The 21,072-nt window shown below is 38.6% G+C and overlaps 1 protein-coding gene across 3 annotated transcripts in view; it reads right to left on the reverse strand.

The window, feature by feature from the left end:
- ppp1r21 (protein phosphatase 1, regulatory subunit 21) overlaps nucleotides 1-21,072 on the reverse strand; it is a 113,449-nt gene that overhangs the window by 45,235 nt on the left and 47,142 nt on the right. For 2 of the 3 annotated variants that reach the window (XM_069931031.1, XM_069931029.1), the window contains exons 5-8: nucleotides 9,737-9,901; nucleotides 4,586-4,644; nucleotides 4,394-4,488; nucleotides 3,844-3,896 (exon numbers count right to left, since the gene is read on the reverse strand). In XM_069931031.1, coding sequence (XP_069787132.1) covers nucleotides 3,844-3,896; nucleotides 4,394-4,488; nucleotides 4,586-4,644; nucleotides 9,737-9,901 — 372 coding nt within the window. The remainder of the gene's footprint in view (nucleotides 1-3,843; nucleotides 3,897-4,393; nucleotides 4,489-4,585; nucleotides 4,645-9,736; nucleotides 9,902-21,072) is intronic. The other variant, XM_069931032.1, reaches the window with a different exon arrangement.

Below are 21,072 nucleotides of genomic sequence, written 5' to 3' on the forward strand. Positions count from 1 at the left end.
GATTATATTCACTCGAATACAGAAGAATGAAAGGAGATTTTATAGAAACATATAACATTATGAAAGGGATAGATAAGATAGAGGTAGGAAAATTGTTTTTACTAGTAGGTGAGACCAGAACTAGGGAACACAGCCTCAAGCTTCAGGGGAGTAGATTTAAGGCGGAAATTAGGAAAAAACTGTTTTTCCAGAGTGTTGTGAATCTGTGGAATTCTCTGCCCAGGGAAGCAGTTGAGGCTACTTCATTAAACATATTTAAGGATCAGTTAGATAGATTTTTACATTAAAAAAAATTAATGGATATGGGGAAAAGGCAGGAAGGTGGAGTTGAGTCAATGATGGCCAACTCCTGCTCCTATTTCTTATGTTCTGCCAGCAGTTTGTGATCCCACAGAGTCCATGGTGCAACAGCAGCCCTCACACCAGCTTCAGCGCACTGAGCTATGGGGTTATTTTTTGCAGGATTCATATCAATTTCTGCCATAAAGCAATGTGAGGGCAAGAGTCACAGAAGGTATCCAGCAATTTGCCTACTGCCACAATCGCTCCACAGCAGATGCAATCCACCCTCTCCACCCAGCCTTGGATCTCCACCCAGCCCTGGAGCTCTAGACAGCAGCAATATGTACACCAGGTTGCTTTTCGTTGACTACAGCTCAACTTTCAACACCCTCAGTACTGGACGGCAAACTTCAAAACCTAGCTGGACACCACCCCTGCTTCCCAACCCCACAACTGGATCCTTGACTTCCTCAATGACAATCAAGGATGTGTGCTTAGCCCAATGCTCTACACATGGCTGTGTTGCTCAAACCAATTCAAATACCATTTACAAATTTGCCAATAACACTATGGTCATTGACAGAATCTCAGACATCAATGAGGAAGTGTACAGGAGTGAGATAGATTAGCTGGTTGAGTGGTGTCACAACAACAACCTTGCACTCAACATTAGCAAAACCAAGGAACTGATTGTGGACTTCAGGAGGAAGAAATCAGGAGAACACAAACTTCGCAAAGTCAGCAGTGGAAAGAGTTGAGAATTTCAACATCCTGGGTGTCACCATCTCTGAAGATCTCTCTTGGGGCCTCTATGTTGATGCAATCGTTAAGAAGGCTCATCTGCTAATTAACTCCCTTTGCTCTGGAAGATTGAGGAGGATCTGGTTAGATGGAGGACTCTGCCAATAACGTTGATGGGCAGACAACCGTGTCAGAATGAAGATGATGCCAAGGCTCCAAATTCCCCCCCCCCCCCCAATCATTACCCATTTCATTGCCTCAGAAGGTTCCTGTGGAATGGAAAAGTGGCTTTGATCTCCATGGAAATGTTGACATGGGATTACCACATGGGGGGGTTTAAAATTACCAGATTTCAAAAGGTATTACTGGTAGGCCAGGCAAGATTTGTTGCCTCGGTCTTTAAGGGAGTGCCCCCCCCCCCATGGGTGCAAATTAGACTACAATTGGTAGGCAAAGAGATAGCCAAAGAATTCATATAGAAGTGGGATACCAAATTACTCTCAAAGAAAACAGATAGCCCCATCCTAAAGCATGTACTCCAACATGAAAAGAACAAAATAATGCATTGGATGGAAGATGGTGATATCCTCCAAAATGCCCTCGACCCAGAATAATTTAACACCATTAACTCTGGTTAATAAAATCCTGGACACCTGGTGTTAGAAAGGGATCAGGTGTATCAAGGATTGTTGAGCAGTTGAGAAACAAATATGATATGTCCAACAGAACATTCTTCTGCTATCTACAAATAAGATTTTTCTTAAGGGAAAAATTGGGACCATCTATGACCCTACCTGGATGTAGTTACATGGAGATTCTAATTTGAAAGGGGAATGAGTGTAAATTTATTTCTAAGATGTATTACATATCCAAAGCTGGGCTTACACAGGTCAAGGGAGAGATAGGAGACGGACTTGGGCACAACAAGCAATGAAGAGTGGTGGCAAGACCTGTGTTTGGACAGTGTGACAGGCGTCATCAATGCCAGATACAGGTTGTCCCTGACACTACAGAAATTACACAAATTAAAGACTGAAATTTCAGAAATATGCTTTAGGTGTGGTGTTGTGGTTGGAACTTTTCTCCTCTCCAGGTGAGATCCTTTTGGGAAGACCTGCTGGACATTCTGAAAAAATTTACAAAAGTGGATTTTCCACAGGATCCGGAGTTGTATCTTCTGGGAAATATTGGGGATGTGAGTTTTAGATTGACCAAAGATAGCCAGGAAGTATATTGCAGTTCCGTGGAAGTCCGATTCCCAACTTAATACCAAATGATGGAATATGGAAATGCAGAGTTGCATTCCCCAGAGAAAATCATATACAATCTACGGAAGAAACATGACAAATTTGTTGGAGTGGCAACCTTACTTGAAATATATTGGATTGATTAGGCCCCCCCCCACTTCGAAATAGGGGTAGGATAGCAATCCATCCTAGCAGGAAATAAAAACGACCAAGTTGGACATGATGTGGGTGTTGTGCTTTTTTAGTTTAGTTTTAAGTTTTTTTCCTTTTAATTTTTTTTTTTAGCCTTTGTTATTTAGCCATCCTGGTTGTTTTTTCCCTAGGTTTCCCACCGGAATTTGTATCTATACAATTTAATTGACTGCTTTTTCAGTTGGGTAAAGGTTGGGTGGTTGGGGAGGAAGCAATCGGACTCTGTATCCTGTATAAATGTTGAAAGATTATATTGTTTGCTTGAATTTTGCGAGTCCATGAAGATCAAAGTAAAATATTAAAAAAGGGTCATCTGCAGCTACAATTTGTGAGGAGTTTGAAGAGATTTGGAATGTTGCCAAAGACTTGCAAATTTCTACCGCTGTACCGTGGAGAGCATTCTGACTGGTTACAACATTGTCTGCTATGGAGGGGCCAATGCACAGAACAAGAAGAGACTACACAAAGTTGTTAACACAGCCAGCGCCATCATGGGCATCAGTTTTCACTCAATTAATGGCATCTTCAAGAGGTAGTGTCTCAAGAAAGCAGCCTCTATCTTCAAGGACCCTCACCACTGAGGGCTTGCCCTCTTCTCACAGCTACCATCAAAAAGGAGGTACAGGAGACTGAAAACAAACACTCAATGGTACAAAAATGGCTTCTTCCCCTCTGCCATCAGATTTGTGAATGGACAATGAACCAGACATTGCCTCACTTCTCTTTCTTTGACACTAATTTATTTATTTAAAAAATGTAATTTAGAGCAATTTTGCACCTGTAATGCTGTCGCAAAGCAACAAATTTTGTGACACATTCACGACGATAAATTCTGATTCAGTGGAGAGGAAGGCTTACGAGTTCAGGGAGAAGAGCACAGCAGTCTTCTCTGCAAAGCAGCTCTGTTAGAAATAATATGACTCTTAGTACTGATATTCTCAGCCTTCTCAAAGAAAAGCATGCATCCTGAGAGCCAAGTATATGTGTTTTCTCATTTTGACTTCAGTGTGCAAGCATACAAACCATAGGTTCAAACTGAAACTAAAAAAGTATTTAATTGATTAAAGTAATTACACAATTCATCAGATCAAGTTCCTAAATAAACCTGGAACAAACATAGAACAAAGCACTGCACTGATTTAAATTCTTTAGTCAACTTGAAAACTGGATAATTTCACAACTTTCCATTCAACAAAATGATTTAAAAATTACACCAAAAATAGATATGAAGCAAGGTGGTGCATCTGTTCACACAATTGTTTTCAAAACAGAATTTATAAAAAGAATCCCTGTTAAATAATGAACGCAGCTGAAAGGAACACTTAAATCAAATTAAAATCTCTACCAAACATTTCAGGACATCAATTTCTTGATTACACACCTGATGCCTCCTATCATGAATGGGTACATCCAATGTAGAGTATTCTGCAAGCCCTATTTTGAAAACAAGATGGCACAAGTAAATTTTAAGCAACTGAAAATATGAAGTACGAATGAGGAACTTACGGAGCAGCTAACAAAAAAAATCTATAGATTGATAATGAAGCAGGACCTAAATAGTCTTACACTCATGAAAGAAAACTGTTCACAAAATGTCCAATCCATCTCTATTGTTCTAACAAGCTATTTTTAGCATATTCCCATCTTTAACAAATTATGTAAAATAATGGTGCCCAAGAACTGGTAGAATCTTAAGAATTAGAATGATTCAGTTTAGGTTCCCTCCTCTTAACCACCCCAACTTTTGGTTCCATTAACATTTCTTGGCAAGATACAGAATAGGTATAATATTCACAATTACTTATTCAATACAGCAGTGAGATTTTGGAGTTCCAAGTGCACCAATTTTTATATGAACTTTCATATACTGAAATAATGCTTACTGTAAAATTATCATTACAAACGTTAACTTGCACATAAAGGAGACATACTCGTATCATTGAAAGGTAATTTTTCCTGAATAATGTTTGTTGACTGTTCTAATCGCCTACTCAGGTCAGCATGGACATTCTTTAGCTGCTGTTGGCTGTATTTAAAAAGAAAGAAAATAATTCAGTAGATCTGCTATGTAAAAAATTTAAGCATTAACAAAATAACAAATTTAAATCATGGCTTTGTCCTACCATTCTTCTGCCCGGAGTCTACAATCTTTTGCTTCCCTCTCCAATGAGTGTGATTTCACCTGTGAATATATTCCATATTTTAAAAAAATATTTAGAACCCTTTGTAATACCAATAGATGTGTGTGTGTGTGTGTGTGTGTGTGTGTGTGTGCGCGCGCGTCCGCACAAATTCCACCCATGCATAATCATCCAAAAACTCGCTTCTAATCTTGGTCATATCGAGTAAATTACTATCTCATCTTTATCTTGGCTCTCGCCCCAAATCTTTGCAAGTATTCACATCAAATACATATCTTTCCTACTACTGCATTTTTAAAACTCTTAAATAATTTACAACCTTCATGGACTGGTGAAAGAGCAGGGAAGCTATGCATATCATTTTTTTATCATTATTCTCTTTCCTTCTTTAGAAATTTCCAGCCCAGACACACAACCTTTGCTTTGTTCTATTCTTGTATCTACAATCATAAAATAATTTCTCATGACTATTTCTCTTCTTTCTCTCAAACTGTTATTTCAAGCATCTTGAAAACCTAGTCCCAGCTAACTCCTTTTCATTTATATGCAGCTCATTGTGGAAAAAGGTCAGGTTTGACCCCAATAGCTTCAGGTTCTTCATCTGCAGCACATCTTCCAAGCTCTCTGCTGCCTCGTCCTGACTAATTGTTGGCAACAACTAGTCATGGATGATTTGCAATTTTCTTAATTTAGGAAAATGAAAGGCAAAAACCACTGTATTCATCTTCATTAAGGTCTCTGCATCCTTCACCAAAGATCTCAATCACTGTCTCCAATTTTTCACCTCTGCAACTCCAAGTTCAACATCCAACTTCAGTAAAAAAGACTCACTTTTATCTTCTGCTTCCACTACCATAGTTTTCTTAGTGGATAATAACCCTGACAAACTGAGTAATGACCTGGAGACGTTTAAATTGTACTGCAGCAACTGGGCAAATTAAACTCAATTAACAAAGTAAATCTGAAAAAAGTAAATAACACCAGTCATGGTCACCATAAAATAGTTGTATCAGAAACCCATTTGTTTCATTTTGGGGATGTCAGTCTCACTCTTAACCAATTTGGGAACATGGTGCTTCAGGTGCATGGTATATGGCTGATGCATAAATACGGAAATAGCAAAGATATTTAGGTAATTAATGGTAAGTATTAAACATTGGCCTTAACAGCAGTATACACATGCAAATAAATAAAGCTTCTCTAACATTATTGAAAGCTCCCTGCCTCGGAAATTCAGCTGTAATAGCTTTCATCCACCTCTTAGTCATCTTGAAAGCCAATATAATTTCACTTTCTATTCCCATACACTTCAGTCCAAATTCTCAGCTGTGATCTCTGTAAGCTCCAGGCCCGAAGTGATCTCACTCTCTTGTATCTACTTCTATTTCTTCCTACCCTTATTTATAAAATACAAGGTCATGCAAAACAGAAGTGGGGGGCAGGGGGAGCATTCAATTTATTATACCTGCTTCACCATTCATTAGCATCATGGATAATCTTTCATGCACTAATCTATTTCCTTCAGTTTCCTTTGTATCCAAATGACTATCAGTCAAGAACATACTCAGCAACTGAGCCTCCACTGCTAAGAACTTGAAAAATTCTCAATCTTCTTGTGAAGAAATGTCATCTTGAACTTTCAGAATTGCTGTCCTCTTTAGAGATTGAGACCCCTGGTTCCAGACACACTAGCCATAAGACATCAACTCCACATTAATCTGGTCAAGTCCAGTAAAAAAAAATTGTACATTTCAATGACATCAACCATTCCACTTAACTCAAGATTATATACCTGGTCTGCTTAATTTCTCCTCAGGTGGCATTGGCAATAAAAGAATCAATCTGGTGAACTTGTCCTTCGATCTTGTCTATAATATGCCAATCGCATTTCTGCAGGCTCCTTAGATCTAGCTTTCCATCTTCAGTATGCTTGTATTATATATATATATTTGCACTTGATATCCTTACCCAAATCTGATATGGTTTGTGCCCAAGCATGAATCCCCATTCTAGGCTTCTCAGCAGATCTGTGCCCTTTATAATATGACTTGTGAGCTCATGTCAGCTGTTTGCCATCTGAAATACAACTCTTATAATTGAAGCTGAAGTTTGGCTGGGAACAAAGTCAATTATTCAAATGTTGAGTGGCCAGAAATGGGGACAAGCATGCAATTAGAGAAAAGGAGAAGAGCCAGTATCAGTAGTTGAGAAGGGTGCGCCTGGGAATGGAGGTAGTGGCAAAAAAAAACACTAAAATGATTGCAAAAGTCTTTGTTTTAACTTTAAAACACATGTCTTCCTTGCAAACAATGTATGAATTCATTAAATTCACATAATTGCATGTAATTCATTAGCGGTTCCTTGCTTAGGTTATAACTTTTAATATAGCTTCTAAATCTACTAAACCCATCATGCACCAAAGGACTTTGTAGTTTTATTTATTCAGAGTTTGCACTCAAGATTCAGAATTACTTTTCAACATCACTATTAAATCCAATTGCATTATAATCACTGTCTCTGAAGATCCGTTAACCACCAGAACAATTAACTCTTTATGACACAATATTACATTTAAAACACATACTGATATAAAAGAAACATTTTTAATGAATTCCTGCCACATGTTGGACATTACTTTTTGAGTTACAACCATTCTTTTCTACTCTTTTTATTCTACACTTTAATATCAAGGCAATTCCACCTTTTCTATTTTGTCCATCTGATCTCGTATCCATGCATTTACTCCACTTTGTTCCATCCTTGGTGATCTGAGCTTCTGGATATCTTTGGATTTCTACCAATGATATCTACATTAGCTATTCTCATTCTTTTTTCAGCTACTGTCCCCCACAAACAGTCTACTCAGTTTATGGACCCATTTCCCTGTGAAGCAGTCGTTTTGGTTTCTTCCTACAAAAGAAAACTCCAAAAATGTTTATACTTCGTGCGGTGTCTGAGGAGATTCAGAATGTCATCGATGACTCTCATAAAATTCTACAAGTGTACCTTGGAGAGCATTCTGGCTGGTTGCATCACTGCCTGGTATGAAGGTGCCAACTCTTAGGGCAAGAATAAACTCCAGACGGTTAACTCGGCCTGCGACATCACAGAGGACATCTACATGAGGTGGTGTTTTAAAATGCAGTTTCTATCCTCAAAAACGCTCTTCACTCTACTACCATCAGGTAAAAGGTAAAGGAGCCTAAAGATGAGCTCTCAATAGCACAAGGACAACTTCTTACCTGCTGCCATCAGATTCCTGAATAATCAATGGACCAAAGACACTGCCTTACTTTTCCTGCACTATCATTTTTTTTTAATATATAGTAATGTTGTAAGATGGTTATAATATGAATCTTTGCTCTATGATGCAAAACACCTAATTTCATTACTTGTTCATGACGATAAATTCTGATTCTGAGGTGAGAAGAAAACAAGGCTTTTACTTTAATGTTCTGTGCCCACCACCACCAACCACCCCCCTCCCCCCAGGGCACCCATTGAGAATGGCTGTTCTATAAAATTCTCTTAATATTTCCTTTCAAGACAACTATTTGTCAGATTTTATTTCTGTGATTATTTTGGTGATATTTTAAAGATACCAAGTACAAGTTGCTGTGATTAAAAGTCAAATGTACAAATTCAGGATGAATAAACATCATCAAAACATTTGAAATTAAAGTTTTGGCCCACATTTCCACATTATTACATTCTTTCTTCTCCCCATCAGAACAAGATGTTGCTTTATTTTTCCAATTTTGTTTTTAAACCACAACAAAAAAGTTATCAAACATCTTTTTACTGCAGAAATAATTTAAGGCTACATATTTTAGAATGTTGATGATGGGAGATTTAGTGAAGAACGTGTCAATGAACATCAGGGATAAGAGGTTAAAGTTTCTCTTACTGGGATGATAATTGACACTTGTGATGCAAATCGAAACCTGAATGTCATGTATGCATGAATTGCTTCAGTTGCAAGTTGAACTCAAGTTTGTACAATTAGCATTAAAGAAAATTGATGAAGCATCTGAAGATTGATTACCCAAAGACACTGCCCAACATGACTCCTGCCGTGAGAATTCAATTGAAGTCTGTAATGAGGTTTGGAGTTAAACCAAGTTTCATTGATTATGTTACCAAGCAGATTACTGGCAAATTTGCTTGATAGCACAATTGATGACAGCTTTCTTCATCTTGCTGACAATTTGAGTGCAGATTGGATAGGTGACAATTAGCCATTTCGAATTCCCAGCACTGATAACTGCCCAAAAACAAATTGGTTCTTAAAAATATAATTATGTTTATAAAAAGGATAGGGTTGGAATGGGACTCAGGGGATTGGTTGTTGAAGGATAGGGATGGTAGGACTAGAAGGTTATTCTTACAAAATTAACAGATGAGGAGGCCAGGTGCCAATTCATAAGATTTTTTTTAATTTAGGTGATTTTGAATGAGTTGGAACCATTGATTCTTCACCCTTTCTTAAGCAAATGAGTTTAGAGTCTTGCAAATGTTTTATGGTGAGGATTCATCTACATTAATGATAAACTCTGCATCATTACAATTAGGAAAAATTTATATAACATTTCAAAAGTGTTTTTAAACAAACAAAAGCAAGCTGAATAAATTTTGTAAATGTCTTTAAAAGTGTTATACCCTGGAGTGATTCAAAGCTAATTTTAAACAGCATTTATCCAATCATTCACTTTTAAATCATATTTAAATCTTTTATTTTCATAATTACCAAACAATAAGCAAAACAAAAATCAAAATATTTGCCTCCTCTTGCATATAACAAAAATCTTATGAAAGCTCCTGGCTCACACCACCACAATATTTTACAAATTATCAGTGACTTTATTACTAATTTGCTGCAAAGTACTGCATTGCTGAGAACAGCTCACTAATACAGGGGCTACCATGATAGTAGGGTCTCAAGTTCCATCATTGTTACACCACAGGAGTTGTTCCATTTCTCTTTTGAGAAGAAAGATCCCTTGGGTTGCTGCCTTAGATTTCTGCACTAAATTTCTTTGCCATGTCAGCATGAGACAGAGTTCAAAAGCAAAAGAGAAAAGGCTAATTTAAGACAAAAATTCATGTGCAAAAAAAAAGGATGAAAGGTCGAACCTCTAAATTTGCTTTGTCATTTTGAAGTTTTTCTATGGTGTCCATGTATTTTTGTTTTAAGCCATCAACCACATCATGATGTTGCATGGCATCTCTCTCCAGCACCACTAATCGCTCCCTGAGCTCAGATTCAACTCGTTTATGTCTTTCTTGAGCTTCTTGAACCTGTATATTCAAGGAAATACAAAATTATGAATCACAACCAGTGAGATTGATGGATCAGTTTAATTTAGGTGCTCTAGTTTATTGATGTAATAAACAGAGTTCGGCTAAATAACTTCTCACTGCGAGGCTTGTAAATATTTCGAATGTTTGCCTTCTGTGTCGCATACAATGTTCCTCAAAAACTAGTCTTGCAAATAATTTTAAACTCATGGAGTTTAGGATTAGGCTCATTTTTACATTGATAGTAATCAATTTATACTTACAGAATCTACATGAATGTTACCATTGAACACCAAACCTCCAATCAGTAGCCCCTTTCACACTTGCATCTCATTAAATCAGCCGTTCAGTGTCCCAGGATAGGAATGCGGGTTTAGCTTTTCCAACTTGACCACTCCTAACTGGGACACTGAATGCTTTCACACTTGCAAGGAGTCATTCCCAGGGTTAGGACAAGTCTACCTTATACCAGTGTTGCTGTGATGCATCAAGCGATGGTGGACCTAACCTAAATCCTGATCAATGCATTGTGATCTTATATTTGAACAAAATTAATCATGCCTAATTATAACATAATTGAGCTTTATATACAGCACAGTATGAGCCCTTCAGCCCCTGTTGTTGTGCCAACCTATATAAACCTTTATAAGGAACTGTGCAAAAGTGCTAGCAATAAATAGCAATAGCTGACAATTTTTAAACAGCATTGGAAAGTTGGTAGTGCTATTGTGTACAATTTATAAATACTGTGGGAAAAAGTGATGGCAGACTGCCCTCCCTGAATTCCGTGCAGCAGAGAAAGGGCTGTGTGCACAGCTGCATGCTTGGAACACTCATGGAGGGATTTCTCTGCTGCACGGCATTCTGAGAAGTCAGGTCTGCCATCGCTTTTCCCCCACGGTCTTTATAAATTGTGCACGAAAGCACTACCAACTTTCCCATGTTGTTTAAAAATTGTCCAATATTCACATTTACTGCTATTTATTTCTTCTCTCTCTCACCCCGTAGCTACGTTACCACAACAAAATTTATTCCTTCAATTTAATCTTTTCTTCCTTCACATTCCTGCACTCATGCAAGAACTTGGGTCATTTCAATCCCACAATGCAATTGCCCATTCTACACATGCCTGATTGCATTGCCAACGTCTGGAATTGTACTAGGGGTCAAGGCTGTCAATCTCTGACATGAGATGATGTCATCTGACGCTGATGTTAAGACAATTTTCCTTCACACAAGACACTTTAAAGGCCGATTGGCTGTTAATTCCTGGGACCATTTGCAAGTGTGAAAGGAGCGATTGCTATTTTAAAACTTCGCAACTATTATCTTGCTCAGGTGATGCTCAGAACTGTATCGATTTAATTCCCAAAATGTCTTATTGTATTATCATCTTTCTCATCACTACATCACAAATTAAAATTAAGGCTTCAGGCTTCTGGAGTCAATTCAACAATGCATCAATGTGCACCTTCCTATAGAAATAGAAATCTTTTCACTCATTTCTTTTCCTCTACCAAAATGAGAGTTGCATTGGAACAGAATCTCATGGGCATGGGATCATACAAAATGGAAACAAACCACTCAGCCCACCTTTTCCATATTGACAAACAGACTACTTGCCAGGTGGAAAAAATGAGGCTTAAGAAAAGTACTGAAACTGAACAACTAAACTTGCATAAAAGCATACATTTGACGTTGAACAAAAATGGCAAACTTTAAAAAAAATTGACATTTAAATAGTGAATGAAAAATTACCACCAGGATATTTATCAAATTCTCCTACTCTACCCGGACTGTGGTAAACAGTCAAAACAAAACAGCAATCTAATCAACTCTCAAGAGAGAAAAATGTTTTGGGAAGAACATCCAGGAAAATCTAGCTAATGGATTGATATTACATACTACAAACCATATACTATATATTTAGGCTTACAAAGAAACTCTTTTTTTCACCCTCATTTTAAGATTTTATGGTACATCCGGCATACAAGTCGACTCCAATTTTCTGACTGCCTGAGGTGCCCAGTTGACTGGCATATAAGTTAATCCCCAAAGCTCGTGATGCCTGAGATAGCCCGTTGACTGGTGTATACCTCGCCCCCCATAGATCATGCAGATTGATTGGCTGGCTGTTGGCTGGAGGTGATTGCTATTCATGGAAGGTTCATTGACACAACGCAGCACGCAACAAAAATATGAAGCGAGCTTTAAGTTGAAAGTGATAGAAATGGCCAAGAAAACCAACATGTCCTGCTGCAAGAAAAATTGACATGCACAAGGAATGACTGGATAATTACATTGGAGGGGAGAGGATTGGAGGGGTATGGACCAGGTGCTGGTCAGTGGGACTAGGAGGGTGGGAATTTGTTCCGGCATGGACGAGTAGGGCCAAACTGGCCTGTTCTGTGCTATATATGGTTATATGGTTATGGTTATATGGTTAAGGTGTTGGTAAGAGATTGGAGGAAGAAAAAGACTTGAAGAAAAATATCAAAAAGGCAATGTTCTTTGAGAAAAGGAATCACTCGTTGGCCAGAGTTAGAAAATCACATTGCAGAATTGGTATGTGAACAGAGGCAAGATTGCTACATGGTCACCCGAAATAAAATAATAACATTTGCACTCCAGTGGGTCAAGTTTAGTGATGATTTTGAGGCAACAGTTGGCTGGTGCAATCATTTCATGAACAGGAAAAATTTGGTATTACGCCAAAAAACAAAAATTGCACAGAACTACCAAAAGATCTTGATCATAAAGTTGTAATTTTTCACCAGTTTATTATACGGAATCTGCAGAAACACCAGTTTGGATTGGCAAATATTGGAAACGTAGACGAAACCCCCATGAATTTCAACATGAAAGGCAATAGAACAGTGGAATACTAAGGTGTTAAAACTGTGCCAACCAGAAGTACAGGCCATGAAAGAACCAGGTTTACCTTGGTGTTATCGTGCATGTCCGACGAGATAAAGACCCATGGTAATCTTCAAACTCAAAATTAAACTGTAAATGGAATTTCCTGCAGGTATTTGTGTACCTTTTCATGAAAAGTGATGGATGGATTGTAGTGCGCGCTACCGTGAAGTGTGGAAAGATGCACACAAGGAGTTGAAGTTGAAGACTGACTTATTGCACTGGCAGCTCTGCTTACATTCTCTCCTCATTCCTGACATCGGGAGTGACATCACAGCAACGCTGATCTCCGAATAGGTGGTGTTCCCACCGTTGCTCGCTGTTCTCTGCCATGCAGGTGGTCACCTGGGGCGAAGTTCGTTGGCCCCTGTGGTCGCCTACCATTTTGCGTACCGGGTCGCATCCCGGTTAGCAGGGTGCAACAGGATAGACAATGCGTGGAACAGGCGGCCAGGCAGTTTACGCAAAGAACGAAGTTTGCTGGTCTGGGATAGGTACCCACTTAACTGAGAACACTAAAAGTAGATTAGCACTACGTAAGACTTACATGACGGTTATCCCAGGTGGCTTAATATATATATTGCAAGACATTCAAAGAAAATGTGTGCGAGGAATGGAATACACAGATGTCGTGTGCAGAAAAGTCATTTACAAAAGGCGGGCAATGCATGCTGCATCACTTGATATGCTGTGTAACTTCGTGTTCAAGGCATAGGACAAAGTTAGAGATAAAAATCATTTTAAAAGTGTGGTATTTCTTGTGCAATTGATAGCACAGAAGATGATTTAGTGCAGGACACTGACAACAAAGCCTCATCAGATACAAACTGGGACCCACATGATGACTGTTTAAACAGTGATAGTATGGATGTGCTTGCTGCCATCTTTACTTCAGACGTTGATAGTGAGAGTGATTTTGTAGGGTTCTAAATGTGTTGGCTCTTCGCTAGGATTCTCCTTAATAGACTAATACCTAGTGTCGCCGAAAATGTCCTCCCAGAATCACAGTGTGGCTTTCGCGCAAACAGAGGAACTACTGACATGGTCTTTGCCCTCAGACAGCTCCAAGAAAAGTGCAGAGAACAAAACAAAAGACTCTACATCACCTTTGTTGACCTCACCAAAGCCTTTGACACCGTGAGCAGGAAAGGGCTTTGGCAAATACTAGAGCGCCTCGGATGCCCCCCCCAAGTTCCTCAACATGGTTATCCAACTGCACGAAAACCAACAAGATCGGGTCAGATACAGCAATGAGCTCTCTGAACCCTTCTCCATTGACAACGGCGTGAAGCAAGGCTGTGTCCTCGCACCAACCCTCTTTACTATCTTCTTCAGCATGATGCTGAAACAAGCCATGAAAGACCTCAACAATGAAGATGGTGTTTATATCCGGTACCACACGGATGGCAGTCTCTTCAATCTGAGGCACCTGCAAGCTCACACCAAGACACAAGAGCAACTTGTCCATGAACTACTCTTTGCAGATGATGCCGCTTTAGTTGCCCATTCAGAGCCAGCTCTCCAGCGCATGATGTCCTGTTTTGCGGAAACTGCCAAAATGTTTGGCCTGGAAGTCAGCCTGAAGAAAACTGAGGTCCTCCATCAGCCAGCTCCCCACCATGACCACCAGCCCCCCCACATCTCCATCGGGCACACTGAACTCAAAACGGTCAACCAGTTTACCTACCTCGGCTGCACCATTTCATCTGATGCAAGAATCAACAAAGAGATAGACAACAGACTCGCCAAGGCAAATAGCGCCTTTGGAAGACAACACAAAAGAGTGTGGAAAAACAACCACCTGAAGAAACACACAAAGATCAGCGTGTAGAGAGCCGTTGTCATACCCACGCTCCTGTTCGGCTCCGAATCATGGGTCCACTACTGGCATCACCTACGGCTCCTAGAACGCTTCCATCAGCGCTGTCTCCGCTCCATCCTCAACATTCATTGGAATGACTTCATCACCAACATCGAAGTACTCGGGCTGGCAGAGTCCGCAAGCATCGAATCCATGCTACTGAAGACCCAACTGCGCTGGGTGGGTCACGGCTCCAGAATGGAGGACCATCGCCTTCCCAAGATCGTGTTCTATGATGAGCTCTCCACTGGCCACCGAGACAGAGGTGCACCAAAGAAGAGGTACAAGGACTGCCTAAAGAAATCTCTTGGTGCCTGCCACATTGACCACCGCCAGTGGGCTGATATTGCCTGCAACCGTGCATCTTGACGCCTCACAGTTCGGCGGGCAGCAACCTCCTTTGAAGAAGACCGCAGAGCCCACCTCACTGACAAAAGACAAAGGAAGAAAAACCCAACTCCCAACCCCAACCAACCAATTTTCCCTTGCAACCGTGCCTGCCTGTCCTGCATCGGACTTGTCAGTCACCAACGAGCCTGCAGCAGACTTGGACATACCCCTCCATAAATCTTCGTCCACGAAGCCAAGCCAAAGAGAAAAAAAAGAAAAAATGTGTTGTTATTTTCAGACAATGATCGCGATTTTGAAGGGTGCTAATTGTATTGCTGTTTTCAATAAAAATTTCAATGAAAATCTGTCAGTCAGGTTTTTTTGGGTTTCCAAGGGATGACTTAAACAGTGGATCAGCACGGATAGGATTTTGAGCTGAATTTAAGGTCTCAAAAGTATATCTGGCATATAAGTCGACCCCCATTTTTTTGCGAGTTTTTTTGGGTTTCATGACTTGACTTGTATGCTTGTCACACAACTAAAGTTCTTCACAACAGTAGGAAGGGGTCCTGTTTTACGTCCTCAGCATATACTGCATACAAAACTGCTATAACTAATGCATTATTTGTTATCTGAACAGACCATATTTTGTGGCAAAACAATGAAATTTCTACCAAAAAAAATTAAAAGCAGTTTTTGAAGTTGTTTGTGGAATACTGGCAAGTGTACAAAAACAGGATGCTTACAAGCACATGTGACCCAAAAGATGTGCATCAATTTTACTAATACATACAGGGTATTTATTTCATTTACAGAGTATAGAATAGAACTAGAGAAGTATCTAATCCAAAGACAAAAGTGTCACAAGAGTGAGAAAAACATACGCATAATGGTTGATAAAAAGCATTCAAAATAAATCTAAAATTAAATTAACATTGCATCTTGAGTGATCTCCACTTTGCCAAAGTCATCTTTATCATGGTAAAATGCTTACATGGCAAATGACTGGGTAATGTACATGGTCAGAGATCTAAGTGCCTGCAGACACAAGTCACAAAATTCCATTATACTGTGCTGCAAGCAGCGAGTGCGACAGATGATAGTAGCCTTTATTATGAAAGGAAGATTACTGGAGGAAAGATGGCTTACTGAAATTTATTATAAATACAGAACATTTCCACATATCCAAAAAGCTTGGAACTGGACTATTTTCAGTTACTGGATTTTTTTTTGGTTAATGGAACAAAACTAAAAAACAAAACAGCACAATAGCATCAGCTGCTGGGGATCCTGACAGCTTCCTACCACTGATCACCCCACTCCTGCCCAGGAGCCCACACTTTTTTTTGGAATATTTTATTTTTGTTATTTTTTTCATAAATATACATATCAACATTTTCCATTCTCAAACTCTCTCTCTTGTATATCCCACATCCATCTATCTATATATTGTAGCTGGGTCGCTACTGGACTGTAGCTCAAGACTTGCGGAAGAAAAAAGACAAGCACACTGGTAGAGTATATTCAACACCGAGTTTATTCGGGGTAGCTCTGCCTTTTATAGTGAGCTCAACTGTGTCGCCAACAGGTCGTGGCTTTAGCAGGCTGGCCACCAATTGGTTGGTTCCAGCATCCAGGCCCCGATTGGACTGCCTGGGATCTGCCAGCAGTGATTGGCCTGTTTCACCGTTCCACTGGCAGCCTATGGAAATGGGAGTCTCAACCCATGCAAGGTCTTTCCGGTCGCTACGTTCGATGGCCCTTTCCAGTGTTGGCCCGAGGCATAGACCCCAGGCTGCTACAATATCTATTTATCTCTCATATAAAAAATAAAACTTTTTCTTACAAAGCAAAATTAAACAAACACCCTTTCCCTCCTACCCACTTTACAGTACAAATCCATACACTATCAAGGCTTACAGTTGGGTTTAAAAAAGTCTTCATTGGGTGGTCACATTTTTATAATAGTAGCATCTTTTATAAAAATTATATTTGCGCCCTTATATAATCCAAATATGGTTGCCATATTTTTATAAATATGTCATATTTGTTCTTTAGATTGTATGCAACTTTTTCCATAGGTATGCAACTGTTCATCTGTCTTCCATCATGCTACATGGACAGGGGAGTCAGATTTCCAAGTAATTGCAATACATTTCTTAGCCACAGCTAAAGCTATTTTAACAAATGAAAAATGGAATTTAATTAGTTTACTTATTTCAATAAAGTTGTCCAAAAGATAAAGCTCTAGGTCATCCATGAAGGCCACCCGTTATCCTTGTTAATATTTCAGTAATATCCTGCCAGAAAGGTCTCACTTTCACATATGACCACGTAGCATGTACAAATGTTCCTATTTCTAGCCCACATCTAAAACAATATCCAATATTTCATATTTTAATTTATGTAATTTCTGTGATGTCAGATATAATTGGTGTAGAAAATTATATTGTACTAATCTGTATCTTGATTTATAATTGACATAATGCTGTCCAAACACCAATCAGACCAGCATCTTTCCATTATTGCAACTCCTAAATCTGATTTCCATTTCTCTTTCGATCTCTGTAAACCTGGTTTTGCGCTTACATTTTGGAGAGCAAAGTACATCTTACATATAAATTTAGGAGTGTTCCCAGCTGGATCGTTTGTTCCATCTCACTAATTTCAGGTGCGGTAAAGTTTGGACCTCAACTAGACGAGGAAAAACTCTTTGACCGTGTTGAGTAGATTTTTTTAATTTAAAGTATTAGAAAGATTTAAATTTGGGCCATTCTTTACTGGTTGGGTGAAGGCATTGTATATGAATCCAACTGCACAGGTGGTGACAAATGAACAGGTATCACCTTTATTTAATTTGTCTGGATCAATTAGGCAGGGTTGCCCATTATCACCAGCCTTATTTCCATTGGTTATTGAACCATTGGCACAAGCGATCAAACAGGAGGTTGATATTAAGGGAATTAAAGAAGGCGAGCAAGAATATAAAATTAATCTGTTTGCAAATAATGTGCTGATATATTTATCATACCCTAAGAATTCTTTAGGATCATTACAAAATTTGTTGAAGCAATATGGAGAATCTCTGGTTATAAAGTTAATTGAGATAAAAGTGAAATATTAGCAATATCAGATGAAGATTATTCAGATTGTAAACAACTTACAAAGTTTAGACGGTCTGATAAAATTAAATATTTAGGTGTAATAGTAGATAGAGAATATCAGAATTTGTATAGATTAAATTATGTACCATTATTAATAAGATTAAATTTGATTTGAATAGATGGAAGGATTTGCCTTTAACTCTGATTGGGAGAGTAAATTGTATTAAAATGAACATTTTTCTGCGTATTCAATATCTTTTTCAGTCTATTCCATGTTTTGTACCAAAAACATTTTTAAGGAATTAAATAGGATGGTTTGAATATTTTTATGGAAAAGTAAATTGTCAAGAGTTTCTCTGCAGAAGTTCATATGGAGATACTAGATACAATTACCAAATTTTCAGAATTATTAGAAAGCTGCACAATTAAAATTTATCAGTAGTGTGATGGAATATTTGGGAATGTTTTTGGGAGATAAATTGGTAAAATTAGAGTAGGTTACATACATACACTTTAAAACAGATCTTATTTGAAATACTGAAGATTTCATATTCAGTGACTTTACAGAAATGATGGAGAATGCTATGCACATTTCACAAGTAGGTGCTAATTGAAATGATGTCATGAAATAAATGGACTGGAGACAGGTCATCTGTGTTGGACATTTCTGACCTGTCTGCAAAGTGCTCACTCAAAGGTCAATGAGAGGTTCGTTTACCTAAAACAACAGATGGGAGCAGAAGACTGACTCCTATTGTTTGCTGGAGAAGGTGGGGGGGGGGGGGGCGGTTGCAAGTGAGAGAGAAGGACATGTGGCTGGCAGTTGGGATCTCAGATGGAGAGAGAGAGAGAGAGAGAGAGAGAGACACACACACATACACAGCTGAAACTGTGTCAGCCAGGAGAAGCTTGTTGGAACTGAAACAGAAGCTCCAGAGTGGCAGATGGCTGAAAGTGCTATCTGTCTGATGTTTCTCTTGGAATAAGTGAAACAGAAAGGAACTGTGATAGCCTGAAAGAAGGAGGTTATCATCTGGAGAACCCTGATGGAGTAAGTTTCATCAGCAAGACATTGAAGTGACTAATCGTGGTACCTCTGTTGTGGGAATCCTGGAACAACTCTCTCTGCAAACCTACAAGAACCTTCCTGAGCAATAACCATTTACCTTTCAAGCACCAAAGCCTGGTGAACTTTATACATGTTAAATTCTGTGCATAGTATAAGAATTGCCTCCAACCAGTGAACTTGGAAGAATGAGAAGTGAGATTGAATTGTGAACCAAACAACTTTTCTTCAATTTACACACACATTGCATACACGTGCGCTTAGAATTAGAAGGGGGTGAAGTTGATTAGTTAAGTTAATAGTGATAAGTTAAAGTTTGATTCGGTTTTCATTTTTAAAGGTAGTTAAAAACAACTTTTGTTTAAGCAACTACTTGTCGTGGTGAATATCTATTGCTGCTTGGTTTTGGGGTCCTTTGGGCTCGTAACAATAGGATGTTTGATATTGATCAATCCCCAATATGGGCCAAGGTGGAGTTGGATCAGATTTTGGAGAAAATACTGCATTTTATATATAAAATGGTGGAATCCTTTTCTTTTGCAAAAGTATAAATTGCCAGTTTTGAGACATCGAATTGATATTTGGTATAAAAGGGATCAAATCATAAGAACTAAAGGTAAAATTTAAGCTAAGACACCATTATATCTGAATAAAATAATTCCTTTTTCATTTAATAACCCCTATTTGAAAGATTGGGAACCAAAAAATATCAAGTTGGTGAAGGATTGTTTTGAAGCCAGTATGTTTCTTTCCTTTACTAGACTTATAGAAAAATTTGAGATATCACCAAGCTCTCTATTTCCTTATTATCAAGTTCGAGTTTTATTGTCAGAAACTTTTGCATGGGAATTTTACCTGGACAAACTAAATTTGAAATATTAATTGCTGATAAGGGGAAGAAAGGGTTCATTTCTGAAATGTATGCATTATTACAGGAAAAGATGGTTAAGGTTGATTTATATAAAATGAAGGATAAATGGGAGAAGGACTTATCTATTACACTCTCAGGAGGAATGTATGAATATGTGTGCAGATAGCGTTACGAAATTAATTAATGTGAGATATAGTCTAGTCAATTATAACTTTCTACATCAGTTGTATTTGACTCCCGAGAAGTTGAAAAAATATAGTTTTAGTTTTTTGGATTTGTGTTTTCGATGTGGAAAACAGACAGGTATTTTCTTGCATTCAGTATGGATATGTGAAAAAGTTAAACCTTTCTGGAAAAAAAATTAAAGTTTTTGGAAGATTTGTTCAAGATTGAATTGCAACTTGATCCATTATTGTGTTTATTGGGTTATACTAATACATTAAAAACAGGTTTGTGATTGGATAAATACCAAATAGCATTTATATGTCTGGGGTTAGTGGTGGTTAGGAAATGTATTGCTGTTACGTGGAAGAATGATGTCGAATTGAATATACAAATATGGCACAATGAACTAAAATAGTGTATTAATTTAGAGAGATTACTTATAATTTATGGAATAATTATTCTTTTTTAGTTAAGCTGTGGATGTTATATTGAAAACGTATGGGTTTGGATATAAGGTAAATGTTTTTCTCATGGTGTAAAGTTGGCACACCACCCATCAATCAATAATTACTCAAAATATGTATTTTGGGGGCTTCCACCAGCGTTGTCTCCGCTCCATCCTCAACATCCATTGGAGCGCTTTCATCCCTAACGTCGAAGTACTCGAGATGGCAGAGGTCGACAGCATAGAGTCCACGCTGCTGAAGGGGTCACGTCTCCAGAATAGAGGACCATCGCCTTCCCAAGATCGTGTTATATGGCGAGCTCTCCACTGGCCACCGTGACAGAGGTGCACCAAAGAAAAGGTACAAGGACTGCCTAAAGAAATCTCTTGGTGCCTGCCACATTGACCACCGC

Source organism: Narcine bancroftii, chromosome 4 (genome assembly GCF_036971445.1).
Source record: "Narcine bancroftii isolate sNarBan1 chromosome 4, sNarBan1.hap1, whole genome shotgun sequence".
Lineage (NCBI taxonomy): Eukaryota > Metazoa > Chordata > Chondrichthyes > Torpediniformes > Narcinidae > Narcine > Narcine bancroftii.